Source organism: Simochromis diagramma, unplaced genomic scaffold (genome assembly GCF_900408965.1).
Source record: "Simochromis diagramma unplaced genomic scaffold, fSimDia1.1 OVJJ01000753.1, whole genome shotgun sequence".
Taxonomy (NCBI): domain Eukaryota; kingdom Metazoa; phylum Chordata; class Actinopteri; order Cichliformes; family Cichlidae; genus Simochromis; species Simochromis diagramma.
Genome location: NW_024387523.1, coordinates 22,154,533 through 22,175,424, shown reverse-complemented (window position 1 = coordinate 22,175,424; position 20,892 = coordinate 22,154,533). Strand labels below are relative to the sequence as shown.

General features: G+C 39.0%; 1 protein-coding gene across 4 annotated transcripts in view; it reads right to left on the bottom strand.

Annotated features, from left to right (window-relative positions):
- The window catches only part of ctdp1 (CTD (carboxy-terminal domain, RNA polymerase II, polypeptide A) phosphatase, subunit 1), a 98,943-nt gene that overhangs the window by 40,465 nt on the left and 37,586 nt on the right, over positions 1 to 20,892 (bottom strand). For 2 of the 4 annotated variants that reach the window (XM_040021015.1, XM_040021016.1), the window contains exon 12: positions 14,372 to 14,595. The exons of 1 other annotated variant lie outside the window; for it this stretch is intronic. In XM_040021015.1, coding sequence (XP_039876949.1) covers positions 14,372 to 14,595 — 224 coding nt within the window. Of the gene's footprint in view, positions 1 to 11,736; positions 14,596 to 20,892 lie in introns of those variants that run through there. One more of the 4 variants, XM_040021017.1, reaches the window with a different exon arrangement.

Here is a 20,892-nt window from a genome sequence, read left to right as displayed (position 1 = left end):
AAAATTCTCCAAAAAAACATTGAAGTTCTCTTCAAACGAAGTGGGTTCTCTAAAAACAAGAGGAAAAGAGACCTGCAACTAGAGAATGAAAAAATTCACATCAGAATTCAAGAGCTGGAATATTTGAATAAAGTTCTACAGGATTCACAAAGCTCCAATAGCAAAGAAATTCAGCAACACAAAGAGGTGATGCAAGAAATGCAGGATGAAATCAGAGAGCTGCAAAGCAAAAAGGCAGGCTATGTTATAAAAGTGAAAGGCATGGAAAAGGACAACCAGTCTTTAAGAAAGAAAAATGATGTGATGATAAAACGGATGTGTGAGCTGAAAAGGGACTTTGAAAAGGAAAAAGATGACATGCAACAGGAAATACAGGCTGTTAAAACTGAGCTTCATCAGGCAAACACAGCCTTTAAAGAGTTACAAGAGAGTGAAGAAAGAAAAAGGATCATGAATGAGGAAAGCAAAACAATGGACAGTGCACAGCTCAGACAGACCCTGGAACTCCAATGCTTTGCACATGAAATTGACATATTGAGGCATAACGAACTTCTTGAACCGGACCTCCAGGAGCTTTCCAAAAGGAGTGGTGATTCTCAAAAAGAACTGAAACCACACGATGAGGGTGTGAAAGGAGAATCACGGATCTTCAAAGCCACTGAGAAAGACTCCGAACATGATTTTAACGTGACCAACAGAGAAAAGGAGTTGTTGTGCCATGAATTTGAGGAAATGAAAAGAGAGCTTGAAGAGGTCAAGAAAAGTCTGTGTGATTTACAGGAAGCCATGAAAACAGAAGACATGGCGTTGCAAACCCAAGCTCAGACTCCCAAAGTTTCACAAGAAGAACATAACAATCTGATAAAGAACTACGATGTCCAAGTTGACTGCACCCAGACACTCAGTAGCAAAAAAATTACAGAGATTCAAGAGAGAAAACTGTTTCTGCATAGACTCCTATAGTACTGCAAGTCGTGTCATCACTTGGTGTCCTGCATAGAGTGCAGGTTTAAGGTATTTACGTATCTTTCAGAATTAGAAGCTATGCTGCGTCAGGGGTTATAACAGCTGTGCCCCCCCCCCCCAAACCGGTCGAGGCAGATGGCCGCCCCTCACTGAGCCTGGTTCTGCCGAAAGTTTCTTCCTGTTAAAAGGGAGTTTTTCTTTCCCACCGTCACCAAGTCTAAGGAGCTTGGAGAAAAGCGCCTGGACTTCTTTAACTTAAAGAAGTCCAGGCGCTTTTCTTTCCAAGCTCCTTAGACTACTATGGCCTTGATGACTGAGAACCTTCACAGACACTGTCATCAAGGGTTTGCTCACAGGGGATCATCTGATTGTTGGGGGGGTTTCTCTCTTATATTGTATGGTCTTTACCTTACAATATAAACAGCCATGAAGCGGCTATTTTTAAGATCCGGTGCTTTAGAAATACATCTTAGCTGAACTGAACTCCATAACATCTGGACTGAAATGCCTACACACAACGGTAGGCATTTCAATCAAGAGCTCTGTCCAAAACGTTCAATGACAAGCATCAGCACCAGGATTGTTTTTTAGCTCACCAACAGTTCATGTTCCATACCCAGTTTTTATTGTAACTGCAACTTTGTAAGACTGGGTTGGGAGATGTTCTTGTGGTGAGCTTTTATTCACATAATTGATTTCTTTAATAGTGAAATAAAATAAATTTGTATAACTGGAAACAGCGTTCTCATGTGTGATTATCACATTGTATTCTTTAAACCATGTAACAGAATATATAATATATATAATTTACTCATAGTAATATTAATATCTAATGTGATTGAGTTTCCTCATCTCTACTTATGTGCTGATGTGTTCACTGAGGTATGGTCCATTTTGGCTACATTTCCATGTTTTAAACATGAAATTTGCTTATTTAAAGGGTGTCTCATGTATCTCTTATGCAGAAATATGTGTTGCCTAGCTGGACAAATGTAGCACAGGTCTACTATTATTGGCCTAATGTATTTTAACAATCATTTCAGCATCCAGATAATCTCTCTCATGCTCCCTTAGATGAATTTAGCCTGGTTGTCATGAAATAGGCATTTGAAACAATAACTACCAGTATCTTTGAATGTGTGTGATTTCACTAATCCTACACATCCTTTGCAAGACAACTGGGTGCTTTTATGTAAAGAATGATCTGAGAACACTGAGGCTAATGAAGTAACAAGAGAAACATAGTAAGTAGTCTTTCAGTTTGCATGATCAATTTTGATTATTGTTCATTTTCAGTTACCATATGTCAACATGTTTTAGAGCAACGTTTTCTGATTTTGAGCTCTTTTAGGTGTAAGTCATCGTCAGTGATTATCCTAATCTGCTCACACAGATATGTAGAGCCAAATACTGTCAATAAGGCCTCTGCAATGTTCTGAAGACAGTTAAACTTGTCAGGTAGTGATGTCCAGCAGGTGAAAATGCAAGCTCCATGAACACGCACAGCTGTGGATTCCAGCTGCTTCGATGTTGCATTAACTGGCATTAACTCAACCAGTTAATGCGAGACAAATCCAGCTGCTCATTAAAGATTTCTGGTTTGATCAGAAAATACAACATTGATCCATACACCTGAAAGTCCCAAAAATGCATTGTGTCTCGAGTCTACGGATGTATCCGTGTATCTCCGTGGTGCTGATGCTGTGCTGAGCGAAAAGCTCCTGAAGCTTTTGAAGTGTCGGAATGTGGAAAGCTAACAACGTCCCTCTTACCAGTAGGCTAAGTTATTTTTAATCAATTACAAGATGAATCTGGTACTTGGGGTTGTTAGTTAAGATACCGTCATTAAGAAGAGGCACAACAAATGTGTCTATGCGAGCTGATTTGCGATGTGCACCGCTGGCGCGGCCATTTATTTTTTGATGCACCTTCTCAGATTAATTCACTGTGTGTCGTGCCCAGGGCTGGACTGGGACAAAAAAAACAGCCCGGCTTGACTAAAGACCGGCCCACCAGGTATTAAAGCCATAAAGCCTTTGAATGAAAACAAACGCTGTTGTGACAGTGATGTACAGTCTTGTTGGTATATGTATGATTTCTATACATTTTACATCAGATAAAAACTTTGGTTGTAAGCTTCAGATAATTATTTAATAACAGCCAGACATTTTAAATGAGAATAAGAAAGAAAAGTATTTCTTTGTGACCCCCTTTCCCTGTTAATGCCCTACCTGGCCCCCCTGGCAAAACTTTGCTAGATCCACCCCTGCACATATACCAGCTGTCAGCTACACAGAAAAGGATCCTGGTGTTATTTGTCTCTCAGAAACAGTTCATAACTTCCCTTCAACTCATTCATGTCACCTAAAAGGTAAACCCGTTTCTCCATCACCTGTTCAGCTCTGATGATTCAGTAAGGACATCTCCTGGTTTCATCTTCATGTTTCCCTCTCACCAGATATACAAACCGATATCATGATGAGCAGCTTTTACAGCTGTGGCTCCAGCAAATATCAGCTGATACTAGAAATTAATATTAAATAAATTCTAACAACAGCTGATCAAGCTTAAACGTGCTGCTGTTGTTTAGTGCGACATCCGCTGGTTTCCTCTTTCTGGCGCAAAGTGGGCGATAAACAAACAAGAGAGAAAAGCCGATCAGCTGATCATTGATCAGTTTCATGATTAAAGTAGAAACAGGAGAGAATAAGAGAAGAAGAGGCAGCTGTGCAGCGTAACGACAGAATAAATCCACCTTTGTGTCTTTTTTCATTCTAGCTGAAGTCCGGGACAAACTGCGTCCCTTCTCAGCTCATTACGAAACGCGCAATAATTTCTCTGAATGTGGGAGGATTCCGTCTTTTTACGGGACGGTTGGCAACTCTACTAACTAACCTTATGAATTAAATAAAGTTCACTATCAGTAACATCAAAGCACCCACCCAGCTGTATAGAAACTCCGTCATGCTAGCTAGTACGCAGTACGAGTTATCGTAACGGACTGTAAAAAGTCAGCACAACGAAAATAAACTGCACCTAAACTTGGTTTATATCTGACCCAGATAGACTGCAGGTCATAACTTCTTACCTGAAGTTAAGTTCACCTGACGCTCGGACCGGCAGCCGCCTCGGGTCTCTCCTCGTCCTGCCTCCGATCTCCCTCATCCACGTGCTGGCCTCCACCACTTGTTAATGTTACTGAATCTGTGGAAGCTCCGCGATGCCACCACCAAACAACTGAGTTATTTTTACACACCGGCCAGCATCTGGCCAATCCAACACCTTTCATTGTTTATACCGTTACAAAAAAATAAAAATCATCGGGCCACCGAGCAAATGCCCGGTATGTCTAGCTATGGCCGTGCCATCAGTTAACCCTTCGCGTGCCAACTGTGACACGCGTGCCTAGGGTTGCCAACCCCTGATGTAAAGAATGATCTGAGAACACTGAGGCTAATGAAGTAACAAGAGAAACATAGTAAGTTTTAGTCTTTTAGTTTGCGAGATCAATTTTGATTATTGTTCATTTTCATTTACCATGTCAACATGTTTTAGAGCAACGTTTTCTCATTTTGAACAACTTCAAACCATAAACATGTAATTTTAAAAATAAAACTTAAGTAATAAATATATACAAGTATAAACCTTTATAATCAATCAATTCCCGTTTACCGGTTACTAATCAAAACATGCAATAATTACGTATCCTAGCTAGTTCAATTAGCAGCAGGTTGACTGAAAACTGGAACGTATGTTACTGAGCTGCTGACATTACAACGTTGCTTACAGATTGCAATTTAAAGCTTCAGTTTTATTCAGCTGTTGACCTTTTGAGACATGTTGCCATTCACGTCCCTTCGTTTTTTTCATTTTTAATTCAATTCACACCAATGCCAATTTGTCCTTATAAAAAGTAGAAGGAAAAAGAAAAAATCCTCACACATTTATTCTAAAATGAAAGGATGAAAATCACAGGAATAGAAGCAAGTTGGTTGAAAAGGGTTATTTTGAGGTAAGGAAAGGGTCATTTCAGATGTAATTATCTCTTGGCAGAGTGTGAAAAACTGTCTGAATATGGTCTTTGGTCTGGTCAGGTAATATCAGAATGTACATAAAGATGGGCTTATCAGAGAAAAGACAGTACCCCATGGATTCTGTTCACTCTTAAGTATTTATTGTATAATAAATTAAATGTTAATGTTAATCTTGGTAGTAAAATCGCAGCTGTAGTTGGAAGCAAGTCCCTGAGCTATTTGTCACTTGGCACCAATACTTCCACACAATAATCCTTAACTGGAAACCTCTATTTATGGTTTGGCTACAGTCCCAAACTCTGCAGTCTCCCGAGAGCTTCCTAATACACTGAAAAGAGTCATGATGGGAGAGTACTTTTTACACTGAACAGGAGGTAAAGCTGATGCATAAATTATAGAATTATCTGAGTGATGACTGGTCCCTGCTGTACAGTTTGTTTGTACAGCATCAGTCAGCCCTATATGTGTCTCATCAGCCCACTTAAACCTGCAGGGCTTTCTGAAGCCTCCTCTAACATGTTTTACTGTAACAGAGGAAATCTTTTATGTTGACAGGAAAGGAGTTCAGTGTTTCCTGCATGTTTACCGTAGATGAAGCAGAGAGAAAGTGTGTCAAACAGCTTACAGGATTAGAGCTGTCACAGATAATGAGTCTGTACTATAATTACTATATTACAGGATAGGAGTTACTGTATATTTGAACTAGGCCGGTAACATGAACAGCATATGAGGGTATGAAGACAAAAGGCAGTAGGGTTTGTTTGTTTTTTTATTTCAGGAAGCTATTACCAGGAGAAGCTCTGTAATTTGCCTGCTGGACAACACTCACCGACAAAAAGAACGTTTAAAAATCAAAACGACTTGTTCTTTTCAAGTGTTACATTTGGCCAAAGATGCTGTGGAAGCTTAAAAGTGCTCTCTAGAACTTAAATGTTTTTAATAATGCTGAACAGCCCATCCATCCATCCACTTATCCGCTTTGGACGGTGGGAGGAAGCCGGAGTACCCGGAGAGAACCCACGCAAACACAGGGAGAACATGCAAACTCCACACAGAAAGACCCCGGCCTGATGTTGGAATTGAACTCAGGAGCTTCTTGCTGTGAGGCAACAGTGCTAACCACTGAACCACCCCCTGCTGAACAACTCATTCAGAGAAATAGGCATGTTACAGCTGCTGTTTCTGCCTCTATAGCCTCCTTTCTTATTAAATTCTGGTCAATTTATCAATGAATAAAAAAAGGAAAAAGAGCAGTATTAACCCACATTTATTTTAAAGCATAAGAGCAATTTTTCCTCATCACAGATACATCTTTATCACCATCCAATACTGTCAGCAGTGAGTGCAGAACATGGTGGTTTGGAGCCAAGCAAATTGCAAACTACTGTGTGAAATACTGCTGTAAATTGAAATAATGACCTGACAGATGACATATGTAAAGAATATCAGCTGAGACCAGCCCCAGCAGAAAGCAGTTCTTTCACCTGATAGCAAATTAACAAACCAAAGAGACTGCAAGACTATTTTGGTTTAAAAGCTGGCTTCATTAAACTTACAAGTCAAACTAGATAGCATTTGTATTGCTTTACATAAAAATAAATACATATTAATAAGGCTCATTACATCATCTTCAATCTGGCAAAAATCTGTCACTCCTGTGTCTTCATCTAAAAAAACAGAAACCTCCATGCAGGGCACCCAACCCACAGAGTTTAACCAGCTATACTTTTACAGTAAGTCCCAGCCTAACATGTGCATGTGTGCCCTCATATATGTATTAAAGAGGCTACAGAAAGCAGTCTTAAACAAGACTAAACACCGATCATTCTTGAGTGTGAGGTCAGTTATAAATGTCTCATCATGTCTGAATAAAGCCAATCAGAACATTGATATCTTGCTCACCTTTGTCTGAATGTTCCATTTTCCACAAATGAAAACGTCAACAGTGCAACCCTGCTGAAACCCTGCTTTGAACTGAAAGATGTTGACATGCCAATATGCTATAAAAAAAAAAGAAAAATACCAATGTGAGCCAATGATGAGCAGCAGTTCTTATGAAACATCCTATATAAACCATGGTTTCAACTCTCAAGCCACTTTTCAGACATAGATTCCTTTATTTTAATGACATCACCTCAACATGTCCACATGAGTCACTAAGGCAGGGGTGTCAAACGTACGGCCCGCGGGCCGGATCAGGCCCGCAAACGGGTTTAATCTGGCCCATGAGATGATTTTGTAAAGTATAAAAATGAGCATCAATTTTTCAATAAAGAAACTGCTGTTCCAATTGTGTCCATTGGATGGCGCAATAGCAATTGTGAGCTACTTTGTTTTGCCTGCGAAATTTAAACCTGATGTGCTTTGGCACCCTTATTTCCCCAATATGTCTCTGTCAAAAAAGAGAAAAGTGGATGCAGAGTGCAGAGTGTTCCAAGAAAAATGGTCATCCTCCTATTTATTCACGGAAGTGAATGGGAAAGCTGTATGTTTGGTGTGTTCCCAGCATGTTGCAGTGCTGAAAGAATATAACCTCTGTCGCCACTATGTGAGTCTTCATGCCGACAAATATGACAACTTTCAAGGACAGCGGAGAAGAGAGAAGGTGAATGAACAGTTGGCGGGTCTGAAGAAACAGCAGTCTGTGTTTACTCACAGCTGAGACATCAGTGATGCTGCAGTGAAAGCTAGCTACCTCATTGCTAACAAAATTGCACTAGCTTCAAAACCATTGAATTCAGTTTTGAAAAATTCAGGTTCATCCCTCTTCCGCAGTGACCCTCAAAACCTCAAACCTTCTTGTATAATCTTAAATCTGTCAGAGTGTTTCTTCTCATCAAAAATCTTTCACATCAATCCCGACCAGCAGCTAATGACACCAACAAATCCCCAGGAGGGCTGAAAAACACCAGCCCACTGGATTTTTTCCTCTGTCTTCAAAGGCTTTCTTACTCTTTTATTAAAGACATTTCATGTTGTGACAGAAAGTTAAGACAGATGGGGTTTGGGTGATTTTGACTGAACAAGATGAGTAAATTCTTCCTTTTGCTCTGTAGTTAATTCGCGGAGACAGTAATGAATCTGTTCAAAACACATCAGCAACAACCCAGAGGAACACTCTCTGAAAGGAAATGAATCCAGATTATCCATAAGTCATTCCTACACTTCTTGCTGCAGCATACTTACTAATATTGAGTCCTTGTTCAACCCAACCCTGTTAACTGTTTATTAAAAATAGTCAACTCTTTCCAAGGTTACTTCTATGTGAAGAATTATAAAGTGTAAACATAACACAATGAAAAGACTTTTGTGGAAACTTCTGTGTAAAACTCAAAAAATTTTGTTTGGCAGCAGCTGACGGATATCTGAGAGCTGATATTTTCTGCACAAAGACTTAGCTTAATGTTTACTATTAGCTGTTTAACGCAACATTTGAAAAGAGTGCTTTATCTGGATCACTTTATGTGAAACAGTACATAGCCTACTTCCTGATGTGAGCAATCATTCCTTATTATTATTATTATCCGTCTTAAATGTCAAAATTCTATTTATTTACCTTAAAGACAATGACATGTAGGACTTGGGTTAGCATGAACATTTTGTGGTTAAATAAGTTGTATTAATGACACAGGTGGTGGGCCTGGAAACATAAATAGTTGAACTAGATACCAACTTCAACTTCTAAAGCCCATTTCCACAAGACACTAATCCTTGATTGTAGCTGAAAACATGAAGAAAGATGGTGAGAAAACAAAAAACTATTCACTTTTGAGTTCAGGTCAGTTGCAGGTGAATTCAGCAACTACGGCACCATGATTGTTTCAACTCTAACAATGGATTTCTTTCGGTTTTACAACTAATAAGTTAGCTAATGAGTCTTATTAGCCAACTGTTCCTGTTAGCAATTTCCAAACCCATAAAGAAGAAGGAAAAAAAGAACAAAGGAAATGTTACAAATGATCAGTTTGACCTCTACAGCTTATATCCGTCCATTAGTTATAGATTGTGGAAGACTGATCGTTGTGTTGCTGTACGTGTCCGATGTCAACTGTGATTTGATGCTTTCTTGTTGGTGCAGGCTATAAAGCAGGAAATCAGCTCCCTGGTGTCTCCTTTGTCACACACAGAGAGAGCAGAGATGCACCAAGGCCAACACGGCTCTGCTTTTCCACTCATGCCTCACGTCTACAATTACAGTGAATTAACAGCACAGTATTAAATCATATATGAATTATATACACCCATAAAGCTGTCTGGATTAACAGCTTTTGTGACCAAGTTCCAATATTTATACGTTACTTTGCTACATTGCTAAATTTATTATTGTGCTTCTAAAAGTTAAATATCCCCTCACCCACATTCGCTCACAGCAGACGGCTGTCACCAAATGCTCATTGTACAGTTTTTTTCTGGATTATTGTAGAGTCTTTACCTTACAATAAGGCGCCTTGAGGTGAGTGTTGTTGTATTGTATACAGACAAAAGTGAATTTAACTTATCTCACTAACTCACTGGTCTATTGTTGATTCTACATTATTGCTTCTTCTTTATCCACATCTGTATTTCAGTTTTGCTGCTATTTGCATCAGTTAGTTAGACAATAAAATGCACTGTGATGTACTGTGTGCACAGTCAACAAAGCAGAATCTCAACTGATCCCCTGCATGTGCCACATTACTTGCTGCCCTGAATGTGCACCGAGTCACAGCTGATTCACCAAAATAAAGCACTTTAAATCAGCAAACAAACAAACAAGGGAGTGGAATCAGCCCAATGGAGATTCTTACAAGCTGTTCATCTTTCAGTGCATTTTAAAAAGACTGAGCATCTAATCATCCAAGTGGAATGATTTGTGCAACTAAACAGCAAAACTGAATAAATCTACTGCATTTTCTCAGATAGTTTTTGTCAGCTTTGCTCCTCAGAACAAAAAGTGCTGCTTTATTTCTTAAGAAACAAATTGCTGGCGCCGTAGGTGCAAATTCCCTGCTTTACAGGGTGTATTTCTAAAAAAAAAAATCTGATAAAAGCAGGACGTTATTATTTACCTGCAGTTAGCTGTCTAAATTTGGTGAACAGGAAGCTTGAAAAGAACCGTAATAAGAGCAGCGTTGTTTTCACTTTAAATGGAAACAAGAAAGGCTGAAGCAGATCCTGAATGATGGCAAGAACAAAACAGAGACATTTGCATCACTACAGTATCTTAGCAACAGATGTATGCCTGTTTTGTACCAAATACAAGGAAGTGGAAGAGCCAGGATGGAGACTGACAGAATGGCAACTATTAAGCCATCTCCCAGAGGACCAGAGGTCCCACTTACTCCGTTCTAAAACAGGAAGCCGCTATATGAATTCTTCTAGAAATGTTAAACTGTCTCTAATGGCCCACTGGGCAACAATAAAATCAAATACTTTTCTGTGTCAGACAGGAAAATTACATTAACAGGGTCTTGTAGACAGTCAGAGGTGGATACTGAGGATGTTTCCCCCCTCTCTAGTAAATGGCTCAGCTTTGCATCTTTGACATTTTAGAAATGGTGTTATGCAAAGTGTTTTATTTGGCCTCCTACTACACATGCAAATAAATACCTGCTAACAGAAAGACTCAACGTATGTACTGTCAAATCTGAACTATTATTCTGTTGGATTTATAGGAAAAAAAAAACATGTTACAAACTTACAAACTACTAATTGGAGGCAGAATAATAATCTTACCATCATGATTGTAGTAGCTGTAGCATTTATGTATGTACTGTATGTATGTATACGTCTGGATGTATCCCATCTCCTCCTTCACGAATGAACTAATCTGAATAAAACTTTGCACAAACGTAGTTGCACATACAGTGATTATTAACATCTATATGATTTTTAAACAGGTTTATGGGGAATTTAAAGCCTTATTTTTTGTATTCATACTATGTTCTCTGTCAGCATCCATTTCACGTGTCACACTCTTTATGTTAGTTAACAGTAGGGCTTCAACGATTCATTGACTAATTCAAATAATTCAATCATAAAAAATTCTCCACACTAATTCTGTGCTCCGATGCTTCGTTCAATGCACGCTCTGCAGCGTGCAACTGTCACTATGGAAACATGAGCGTTTCAACCACAACTGAGGCAAAATACAGACCTGCAATACAAACGTATTTAGGAGCAGCGTTTGAATAAAAGTCTGACAACATTCAGCCCACATGACTCCAGTTATAAACAAAAACACAGAGTCTGTTTGCACACCGCGAGAGCAAAGAGGCGGAGCCGCTACCGACACGGTGAGCACAGGTAGAGTGAAAGACGAACGCGTTTCCAGCTGTTTCTATTAAAATATAAAGATAACCTGTAAACGTGGTCTGATACCAGACTGGTTAGATGATACAGCTTAATGAAGGCTTGTTGTGTTTTTGTTAGTGAAAGTTACATTTTCTGTTTAGTCTAAATTAATTTTATTTCTTTTAAGTTTGTTATTTTACCAAAAGATATCGCGACTATTGGAGAAAGCCTCAAGTGTTCAGTCAAAGAACTGCATGTCTCAGGACTTAGACGCTGGCTTCAGTTTTCACCCTCAGAAGCTGCCACGAATTAATTTCTTGCATTAATTCATCATAAATGTTTATAAACAGTAAAATGAAAATTTAAAAAAACTACAGAAGGAGAAATATCAGTAGCTCAGATTTAAAATCAACACATGACACCTTCAAGCAGTTCAGCTTCAAAGTTGTTCTGTGCTGTTTTAATCGGTGAATGATTTGTATATGAGAACAATGCTGGTTCCTTTGTGGTACTTTACTATTATTTACACATGAAAACTAACTAGGCTGACTTGTAAAATATCAGAGGAAACTGGAGAGAAACAGTGGTCAGTCAAGCTAAACGCACAGAAAGGAATTCAACGCTCCTGAGTGCAATTTTAACCTCATACAACAAAAACCTGTGAGCTGAATATTCTTTACAAACAGAAACAGTTGTCAGAGCATCACAGTGGTGAGCACAGGGTGATATTATTAGACTGTCGCTGGTGTCTTTTCATGGAAGGAACCAAACACCTACCAGCCAATTTCAGTCCACACTGCTTTCAGAATCAAATTTACACCCCTTCCCCTTGTGTGTCAGGCTGTTTAATCATGTGCTGCTCCTCTGCACCACCGCACAGACTGGAGGTGGACTTGCAAAGGTTTTCAACAACCAGTAAACAACACTGTGGACAGTGCGTTTCAGGCTTCACTCATTAGCGGCAACCAAAGTTGTCGGACCAGGTGACAGATGGACTGACATGTCTGGGCAACCATGGATACTGAGCCACAGCCAAAACCATTCATAGGGAGAAAAAAGGAGAGGCTTCTGGATGAATGCAATGTAGAAAAATACTCAATTTTATGCTCTGACAGTCAGAGCAGTGAGGCTGAACGCTGAATTACACAAGGAAACCCAAGTCTTGAGAAAAAGGTGCAACGGTCAAATATTAGTGCTATTATCTAAAGAGCTCAGGGTGGAAGCTGTGGAGTTTCTCCGTCTACCTCGTCAAAGCTGGAGTTTAGCTTAGCAGATCTTTTCTTTATAATATACAACACAACAAATATTTAGGCCTGAAGTACATATTTAATACTTATACACAATTGCTAGGTGCATTAGGTACTAGAGGTGCTCAACAAAAGCACCATATGGAGTGGCAGAGGTAAAATGCACTAACAGGTGCAGTACAACACTACGCTGTATTTGAGTCAATAGAACAAATGACAGGAGTCCTGAAATTCAGAACGCAAAAGGAAACGAATATTTGAAATGAAAGGAGGACGCACCTCAAGCCTCACAGTTAGATCAACACCCATACATAGGTTTAAAAAAAACCCAAAAAAAACAAAACCCACAGTTTCAGGCCTCGGTGCGTTATCACAATATTCCTATGTAGAAATTATGCATTTACATTTTCCCCACTGCAGGTGTGCATTGCAGCCACTCTCCACACACTGTATTTGCAAATTTTAGCTTGTTTAGGACAACACAGCAATGGCATACTGTGAATACTGATTGACTTTAGTGATCTACTGCATTTTTGATTTTATTTTAAAATATATTAATTAGATGCATCATTAAAGGAAATGTAAAATTGAGTATGTAAAACAAAAAAAAATTCAGTATCATCAAAAATACCCAAAACATGTTTCAGCTAACTGTCTGCGTGTTAGCTGGCGGGCTACAGATCTATTTCACATATCTATTTGAAATGATACACAATAAGTGTCAAAGTCTTTAAGCCAGTTAGAACTTGTACACAGATATGCTTTTGCTAGCGATCAGCTAACTACAACTTAGCACAATGAGGCGATTAAATGAATTGGCTAACCTTATCTACTCAATACAGGATTTTGCTACACAAGTTAACATGCACACACTCCATGTTAGCACACATGAAGAGAAAGAAATATAGCTTAGTGTTGGAATTAATCCCAAAAATAAAACAATTCCATGATGAATGAAATGCAACTTTCATATCTGTAGTAGTATTATTTTAGAGGACTAGCAAATGTGGTGCATGCTTAGACAGAGGTTATTTACAACCCCAAAACATCCCTAAACTAAACTGTGGCAGTTTTATATTACTTTCTGCCATCCTAAAATATGTGTGCATGTTGTAACATCCAGGAATATCTGTATTATTGATTGATATCTGTATTATTTAACCTTTACAAATTTTTTTTCTTATATGGAACCAGATTGTCTGGGTCTAATTCATGCTTGCCATTTCCATCTCTTGGAGAGGCTTTTCATACATCAAAAAAATAGTTTTGGGCAGAATGCTTCTGTAGACTGCAGCGCATTTTAATGAGAAATGCTTAATTTCATAATAATCCACACTCTGAATGTACCAAAGACAGCAAAATACTTTGTCCTGTGAGATTAAACGCTGGCAGTCTGACGACTCGGCATGTTTTTCAGCAATAAGAGACTCTCATATGTTCAGAACTCTTCGAGCGCCTGCTGTCTGTTTGGAATTAGTCTCCATGGCAACGGACCAGACCGTCTGGCTTCAGCAAAGTAGTGCTGATGAAGTGGTGTGTTATGTTAATAGTCATCGGAGAAATAAGACCCTGAAAATATACAGTTCATTTTGCAAGATTCCCCTATGGACTTGTTAAACTATAATTTAAGCTTAGCATACTTCTCACCTAGACATGTTTATGCAAGATGAGCATCACTGACAGTGAGTGCAAGCATCGGGGGGCAGTAATAGTAAATATCTGGCATGTAGATGGTTGTAACTTTAGAATAACTTTATGACTTCCCTCTATCCCACGATGCCTGTGTTTGAGGCCCAAAAAGCTGCAGCGGGGGGAGTTAAACGGCAAGAGATAAAAAGTTCTGTGCCTCACCTTGCCACACTTTGACACTGACTGGCCACATTGGATGGAGTCTGAAGCCTCTCATCGATGCTCAGCGCCTGAGGACCGAGTCTCCTTCCCACCGTCTGTCCAGCTCCTGCCTGCTGGTGCCGTTGCTGCTGCTCCTCTTCATCCTCCATCTCCTCGTTACCTGGCTTCTCCTTCCCTCGGCCCTCACTCTCGTTGTCGCTCTCCTCGCCTAAGATGTCATCCACCTATTATATTTTTGTTAAAAGGAGCTTTGTGAGCACATTTTTATCTTCTTTAACAGCAGCATGAATTCACACTGTAAATGCCACAAATACCCTTTTCATTTTGCATTTTGGCCTCCTCTCAAGTGCAAATTGGATTCATTAATTCCCTTCCTCCACGGAATACAAATTAAATCAACATGTCTTTATTTCTATAAGAAACATCTGGCAAATAATACATAAAGCTCCACTGAATCCTGGGAATCTTTAGTGAATATGGCTGTGAGAGAATGTCTGTTTATGCCCTCAGCCTTTCAGTGAAAATGCATTTAACAAATTCCAACCAAAGATTCGGTGCGGAGGAACAGTTACACATCTACAGACATTGTGCATTACTGGAGAATACTGACATAAAGGACACTAAACAAAATACCTAAGAGAAAGTCCCATGACTGCAGCAGCACATAAATTTGGATTTAAATATTTATTTCATGATAAGAATTGTTGTTTTCTTTTATTCATTTAAATTTCAGATCTTTATGTAAGACCACAAAAATTAACAAAAGATGTTATGTTTTCCTTTGGCTCATTTTTATGTGTTTTCCTATTCTCTCTAACCAACACACACACACACACACACACACACACTTACATATCTATACAAACGCAGACTTATGCACTACTAGTTCTTTATGCTAATTAAAGCATGACCAAGAGCAAGATAATAATGAGGTCAGTCTTTGTAACAGCTGTGAGCCAAAGGCTTCCAGGACACTTTCCTCTCTACTCTTCACTCTGAAATATCAAACAGGAAGCCTATCACGAATATGGTCATCTCAGGTACACAGCTCTGGCTCAGGAAGCCTCACTCATCACCTGCCTAAACCTTTTTTTTTTTAATTGAGGAGCAGCCAATCAGATGAAAGCTGGCTTAAAGGGGATGAGGAGCTACAGGAAGCTTTTTTTTCAGGAAGTGAAAGAACTGAGGGACTGCACCAACATTATATAAGATAAATACAATATATAAGAATTTCTTAAGAGCTGTGAGCCTCCAAAAAGGAAAACATGAAACAGAAAATAAGTGTAGTGGGTGCCCAAATCTCTGGAGAGTACTGCAGCAAGGTAAAGATTAGCACATTTCATTGTTTTCCATTAAATTTCAGATGATGAAAAGCTCTATTAAAGGACTAATTCCTGTTCAAATTATCATCAAGGAGAACCTCGTACATTAGTCTGTTCGGTTGATCCACTACAGATTCTAATTATGCATGTAATTATATCTGGAAAGCACTTTTCCTTTTCCATATAATTGGGTAATATGCTGTACTGTAATGACGGTGATTAAAGTTGGGGGGATTAAAGAAGCTGGAATCAGATGTTTGATGCAGGTACTGTTGTATTAGTTCAAAGATAAACAAAATAAAATAATATTAATAATCTAATTATGTGCTGCTTATTTTATGTCTTCCTTTGTTTATCCTATATAACTCTCATAAGGATTACAGTTTAACATTGGTTTATTTCCTGGCTTGTTAAATTAAATTAGAGAGACGGCTGCACTGTCAAACAGTCAATGCCATACAAACTTCCTGTAAAAATGTCAACTTTTATTTTAATATTTCCATTTTGATGAATTTTATCAAAAAGTTAATTAAAAAAATATTACACTATTTAAAAAAAAACAACAACAAAAAACCAATAACAAAAGCTCATCAGTCCTTTATTGTATTAGCTGCTCAATTTATAATGGCAATGGCTACGGACCAACAAACTACCCAACTGGCTGCTTTCAGATCAATAGGAATGAATATAGCCTCAGCAAATGTCCAGTCTTTGACCTTAACAAGCATCAAGCTCCAGGAAAGTGAGATTAATGAGAGGGGCGTAAGTCAGGATCACGTCTGACATCAAACCAGGTTTTGTTGGTGGTTACATGAACAACACAGTGTGCCTTGGTTAAGGTAGAGGGTAAAAGTGCCAGTAGTAATAAGTCTGATGTAAAAATGGAGAAAGAAAAAATTTAAAAAAGGAGGTCAGGTTGTTCCTCGTGTTCCATTTGCTGAATCAAATTTGAATAAGCTTAACCCTTTAGGGCACCAATAAATTGCAGTGTAAGACAAATAAAACAGTTTTTCTTTTTATGTCTGTCAGGAAAACAAATGAATATTCATCATTAATTCCTTCTAAAATATGATCATCTCAGTCCAGTCTGCCCATGACGATCTACCATGAAAGCGAACACTAACAATCGTTTAGCCTCGTCTCTGTGGCAGCTGCTAAGGATTTAAATGGGTTCTATTTTTCTGTTACTACAATCAAAATATGAGGAGGGACAGATGGGCCGTTTATTAGAAAGCAGAACAGTGTAAAAAACATTTGTAAAAACTGGCTTAGGAAAGCCATTTCATCTAAATAAAGTTAACATTCTCAGGTTTACAGTTATGATAAACAGACATTTGAACCAACACATATGAGGTTCTGACACTGCAGCTACTATATTTAACCTTGATGGAAACAAGCACTTCACCAGACTGCAGTGTCACAAACAACCAGCCTAAAGACTACGGTTGATGTGCTGGAGGTCCTTCCCGGCTGTGGAAAAGAACAAAATTATAATATACAAAGATACTGGCAGTCAATGATACTACTCCTCAGGCTCCTAGTAGATATACCTGTGGTAACAATTTCAAACTCCTCGTCGCCTTGTTCTCGAGTTATTGCATTCACAAACTCGGGAGTCCACGCTGCCCGCCTGCTCACCCGGCAGGGTGACAACAATACCCTATCGGCCTTTCACAGCTGAGGGGTAAAAAGCTGAAGTGAAACTGACTTTAAAAGCAATGAAAAACACCAACAGCAGCTTCTTGCACCTCTGCTGTTTGTAGCAAATTCTGTTCCCTTCCACTTCACAACCAATCGGCATTAGATCTACGCATTAAGTCATCCAAATTGAACTGCATTTTTGGAGGACTGAATCGGAGTATGTTTGTGTAGGCTGCAAACCGCTCAGCCATCTTAGGCTCTGTGCAGCCAAATACTTTGGCAAAAAGGACATTCAATTAGATTCTATTTATATATCAAAACTTTAAAAAAAAAAATACAATAATAAAGAGAAAACTTAACAATCACATGACCGCCTTTGGACAAGCACTTGGTAACAGTGGGAAGGAAAACTTCCATGAACATATCCAGAGTATCCCGTGTCAGAAAGCCAAAAATGGAGCAATATTTTCTTAATTTGTAAGTCTAAACATGATTTCTCCTTTCTTCCTGATAACTGAACAGGTGTTCAAATGACACGAAATGACTCTACTTCGATTTGGTGCCAACATTTGGAATTTACAACTAGCAAGCTCTTTTTTTCCAAAGAACAAATTCTAAAAAAGAGCCAGTTAGCCTAGCTTGCATATCTCAGCTCCTAACTTACTCGGCTAACTGGCAAGTACCAAATTTGCACAATAGTTACCCTAAAATGCTCAACAGTTTGATGAGTAAGACCTACCTACATCACAACACAATGGAACAGGGAGTAATGGCATGCTTATTAAGAAGTTTTGAAGGAGCGTTGTGCTCTCTGTGATACATCTCAGGCTCTGGCTTACAAATGTTGCCAAATCACAGCACATGAAACACCTTCAAATCTGCTCATACTGGCATCAAGAATAGGGTTGAGTGACCTCATTAGTACCATCCCATTATTCCATTATTATGACACGTTAAACTAGCATCTCTACAAGTTAGTTAAGCAAGGGAGCTGAGGTCTGTTTTATCCGAGATCTCTACACAGTGAAAATTACTTTGCAACCACAAACCTCGCACCCCCCTAATGGCCAATAAAAAGAAAGCGGGTTTCAGGTACTTTTCTGATCCAGAAGCTACATATATCTTTTATACAGTCTACCATATGTAGAGTTACTGACACAAAACTAGAACAAGGCAGATTCAATGTAATATAAATGTGCAAAACAACATTTGATCACTGATCATATCTGTTATTAACCTCTGTCTCTCTTCCACAGCATGTCTTTTATCCTGTCTTCCTTCTCTCACCCCAACCGGTCGCAGCAGATGGCCCCGCCCCTCCCTGAGCCTGGTTCTGCTGGAGGTTTCTTCCTGTTAAAAGGGAGTTTTTCCTTCCCACTGTCGCCAAAGTGCTTGCTCATAGGGGGTCATATGATTGTTGGGTTTTTCTCTGTATCTATGAAGCGCTTTCAGGCGACTTTTGTTGTGATTTGGCGCTATATAAATAAAATTGAATTGAATTGAAACAATCAGCCATTGGCACAAAGCTAATGGCTGATTGATATTACATTCTACCATTATAAAAGGTATGCCAGTAGAGCAGAATAGCAGTAGTATAGATTCTTAGAAAACAGGTCTTTATTCCACAGACAGGGGAAAAAGCACAGTATGTATCAATTTAAGAGCAAAACACTTACATGTACTGTGTGTGCATCAGAACAGTTCCTGTCTGCTACTCACCATGGAGCCACTGTACAGAAAGCCCCGTCGGCTTCTGATCATTTCCTTTCAAAGACCAATGTACAGTTCACTCTGTCAGGTAGGGTTCTTACAACCTTGGCAGAAACGGAAGCATTAACAATCCTCACAAAGAGCAAGGCAAACTTCCCACAGATTTTTCTCCTTTTTTCTTTTCCTCTCTTGGATATAATCAAAGGCCAACCAAAGAGCCCACCGTCAAACTTTTCAAAGCACAGCACGACGCCCCCTCAAAGCTTGTTTAGAGGCATGCTTTTGGTCTCATCACTGCAAGCTGGAAGTAGTGAGTGAATAAGTTTAGTGCAAGTGCGATTACAGGGAACGGAATCTATTTACAGCTAAATATCTCCGCTACTAAACTATTGTGTTCGCCTTGTTTTTGACCCTCCCAAAGTTGACTGTGATGATAAATGTGTTCGAGGGAGGTGGCGAAGAGGTGAAGGAAACAGACTAACGACACAAGAACGTGTTTTGATTATCACTCAGTCGTAGGATGCAGACAAACCACAGTAAATGTATCGTGTTTTACAGAATAGAAGATCACCTGTGCCAAATATTCTTTTGGTCGTTCACAGGCTGCCAAAGCAGCTGCGACCTGTTGAGAAACACTTCACGAGACATTTGAGTCATCTGGATCCAATTCTTTGAGCCCTGTAAAGCTGAGGTGGCTATTCAGCATTTGTTTTCTTTTTTAACAGAATGATGATAAAATACTCGGAGTTACAAATGTGATTTGATTAGTTACTTGACATCAATACCGGTTTAAAAGCACAGAGCAACAATGAGTATCACGCTCACAGTCAGAAGCAGCAGCTTGGAGCTTTAGATTTAGTTTACCTTTGCAGAGTTGTAGTTCAAATGTAAGCTAGTAAGTTGCAACACCACATTTGTGCTCTGTCCATTGCTGACAGGCATGCATGGCTTCCCAGCAACACTAAAATACCCCCCCCCCAAAAAAAGGCACTTGTTGCAGTGACAAATGGTTAAAACTAGGGTACAGCTGTGCGAAAATAATCTTGCAATAACTGGATCGGCTGGAATATCTAAAGCAGGGGTGTCAAACTCAAATACACAGTGGGCCAAAATTCAAAACTGGAACAAAGTCGCGGGCTAACGTTAATATTTATTGAAATATATTTATTGAAATATATTTATTCCTCCAGATATAAGAAAGAATCTTTTCTTATGGACTCAAACACGTTTTGCTGAAAAACTGAATATGGAACAAGCAAAGCTTAATACTAAACAATATATATATTAGCTGTATAATACCAGTAGGCCAGCTCTGATAGTAATTTGGTATGGCTTCGCGGGCCAAATGTAAGTAGGCTGCGGGCCAAATTTGCTATAAATGCTATAAATAAATAAATAAATAAACTGCTATAAGAGTTTGACACCTATGATCTAAAGTAAGGCAAACTAATAAAAGGCACATGCAGAGATGCCCATCTACAAACAAAGAGTCACAAAATATCTGACAGTGACTTCGCTGACTGTTGTTTGTTGATGTTATTTATGAAGGAGCAACTCACATTTTTTAATATGTACGCTCAGGGCCATCTAATAATGTCAGCTTTTGTTTTGTAGTCTCTGGCAGGTTGATGGCTTATTTAAAAAAGAAAACAAAGAAACTGCAGGACGCAGCATGTGGGGAAAAAACAAAAAAATCCACTAAAAACACAAAGGATACAAAAGCATATTTAAAAGGACCACAAACAGAACAATGACAGCTGTTACTCAAGATTACAGCTTGTAAGCATTAGGATATAGAAATCATTAGGAATTAAGCTGCATTGTTCTGAAAGACAGGTTTCCTGCCAT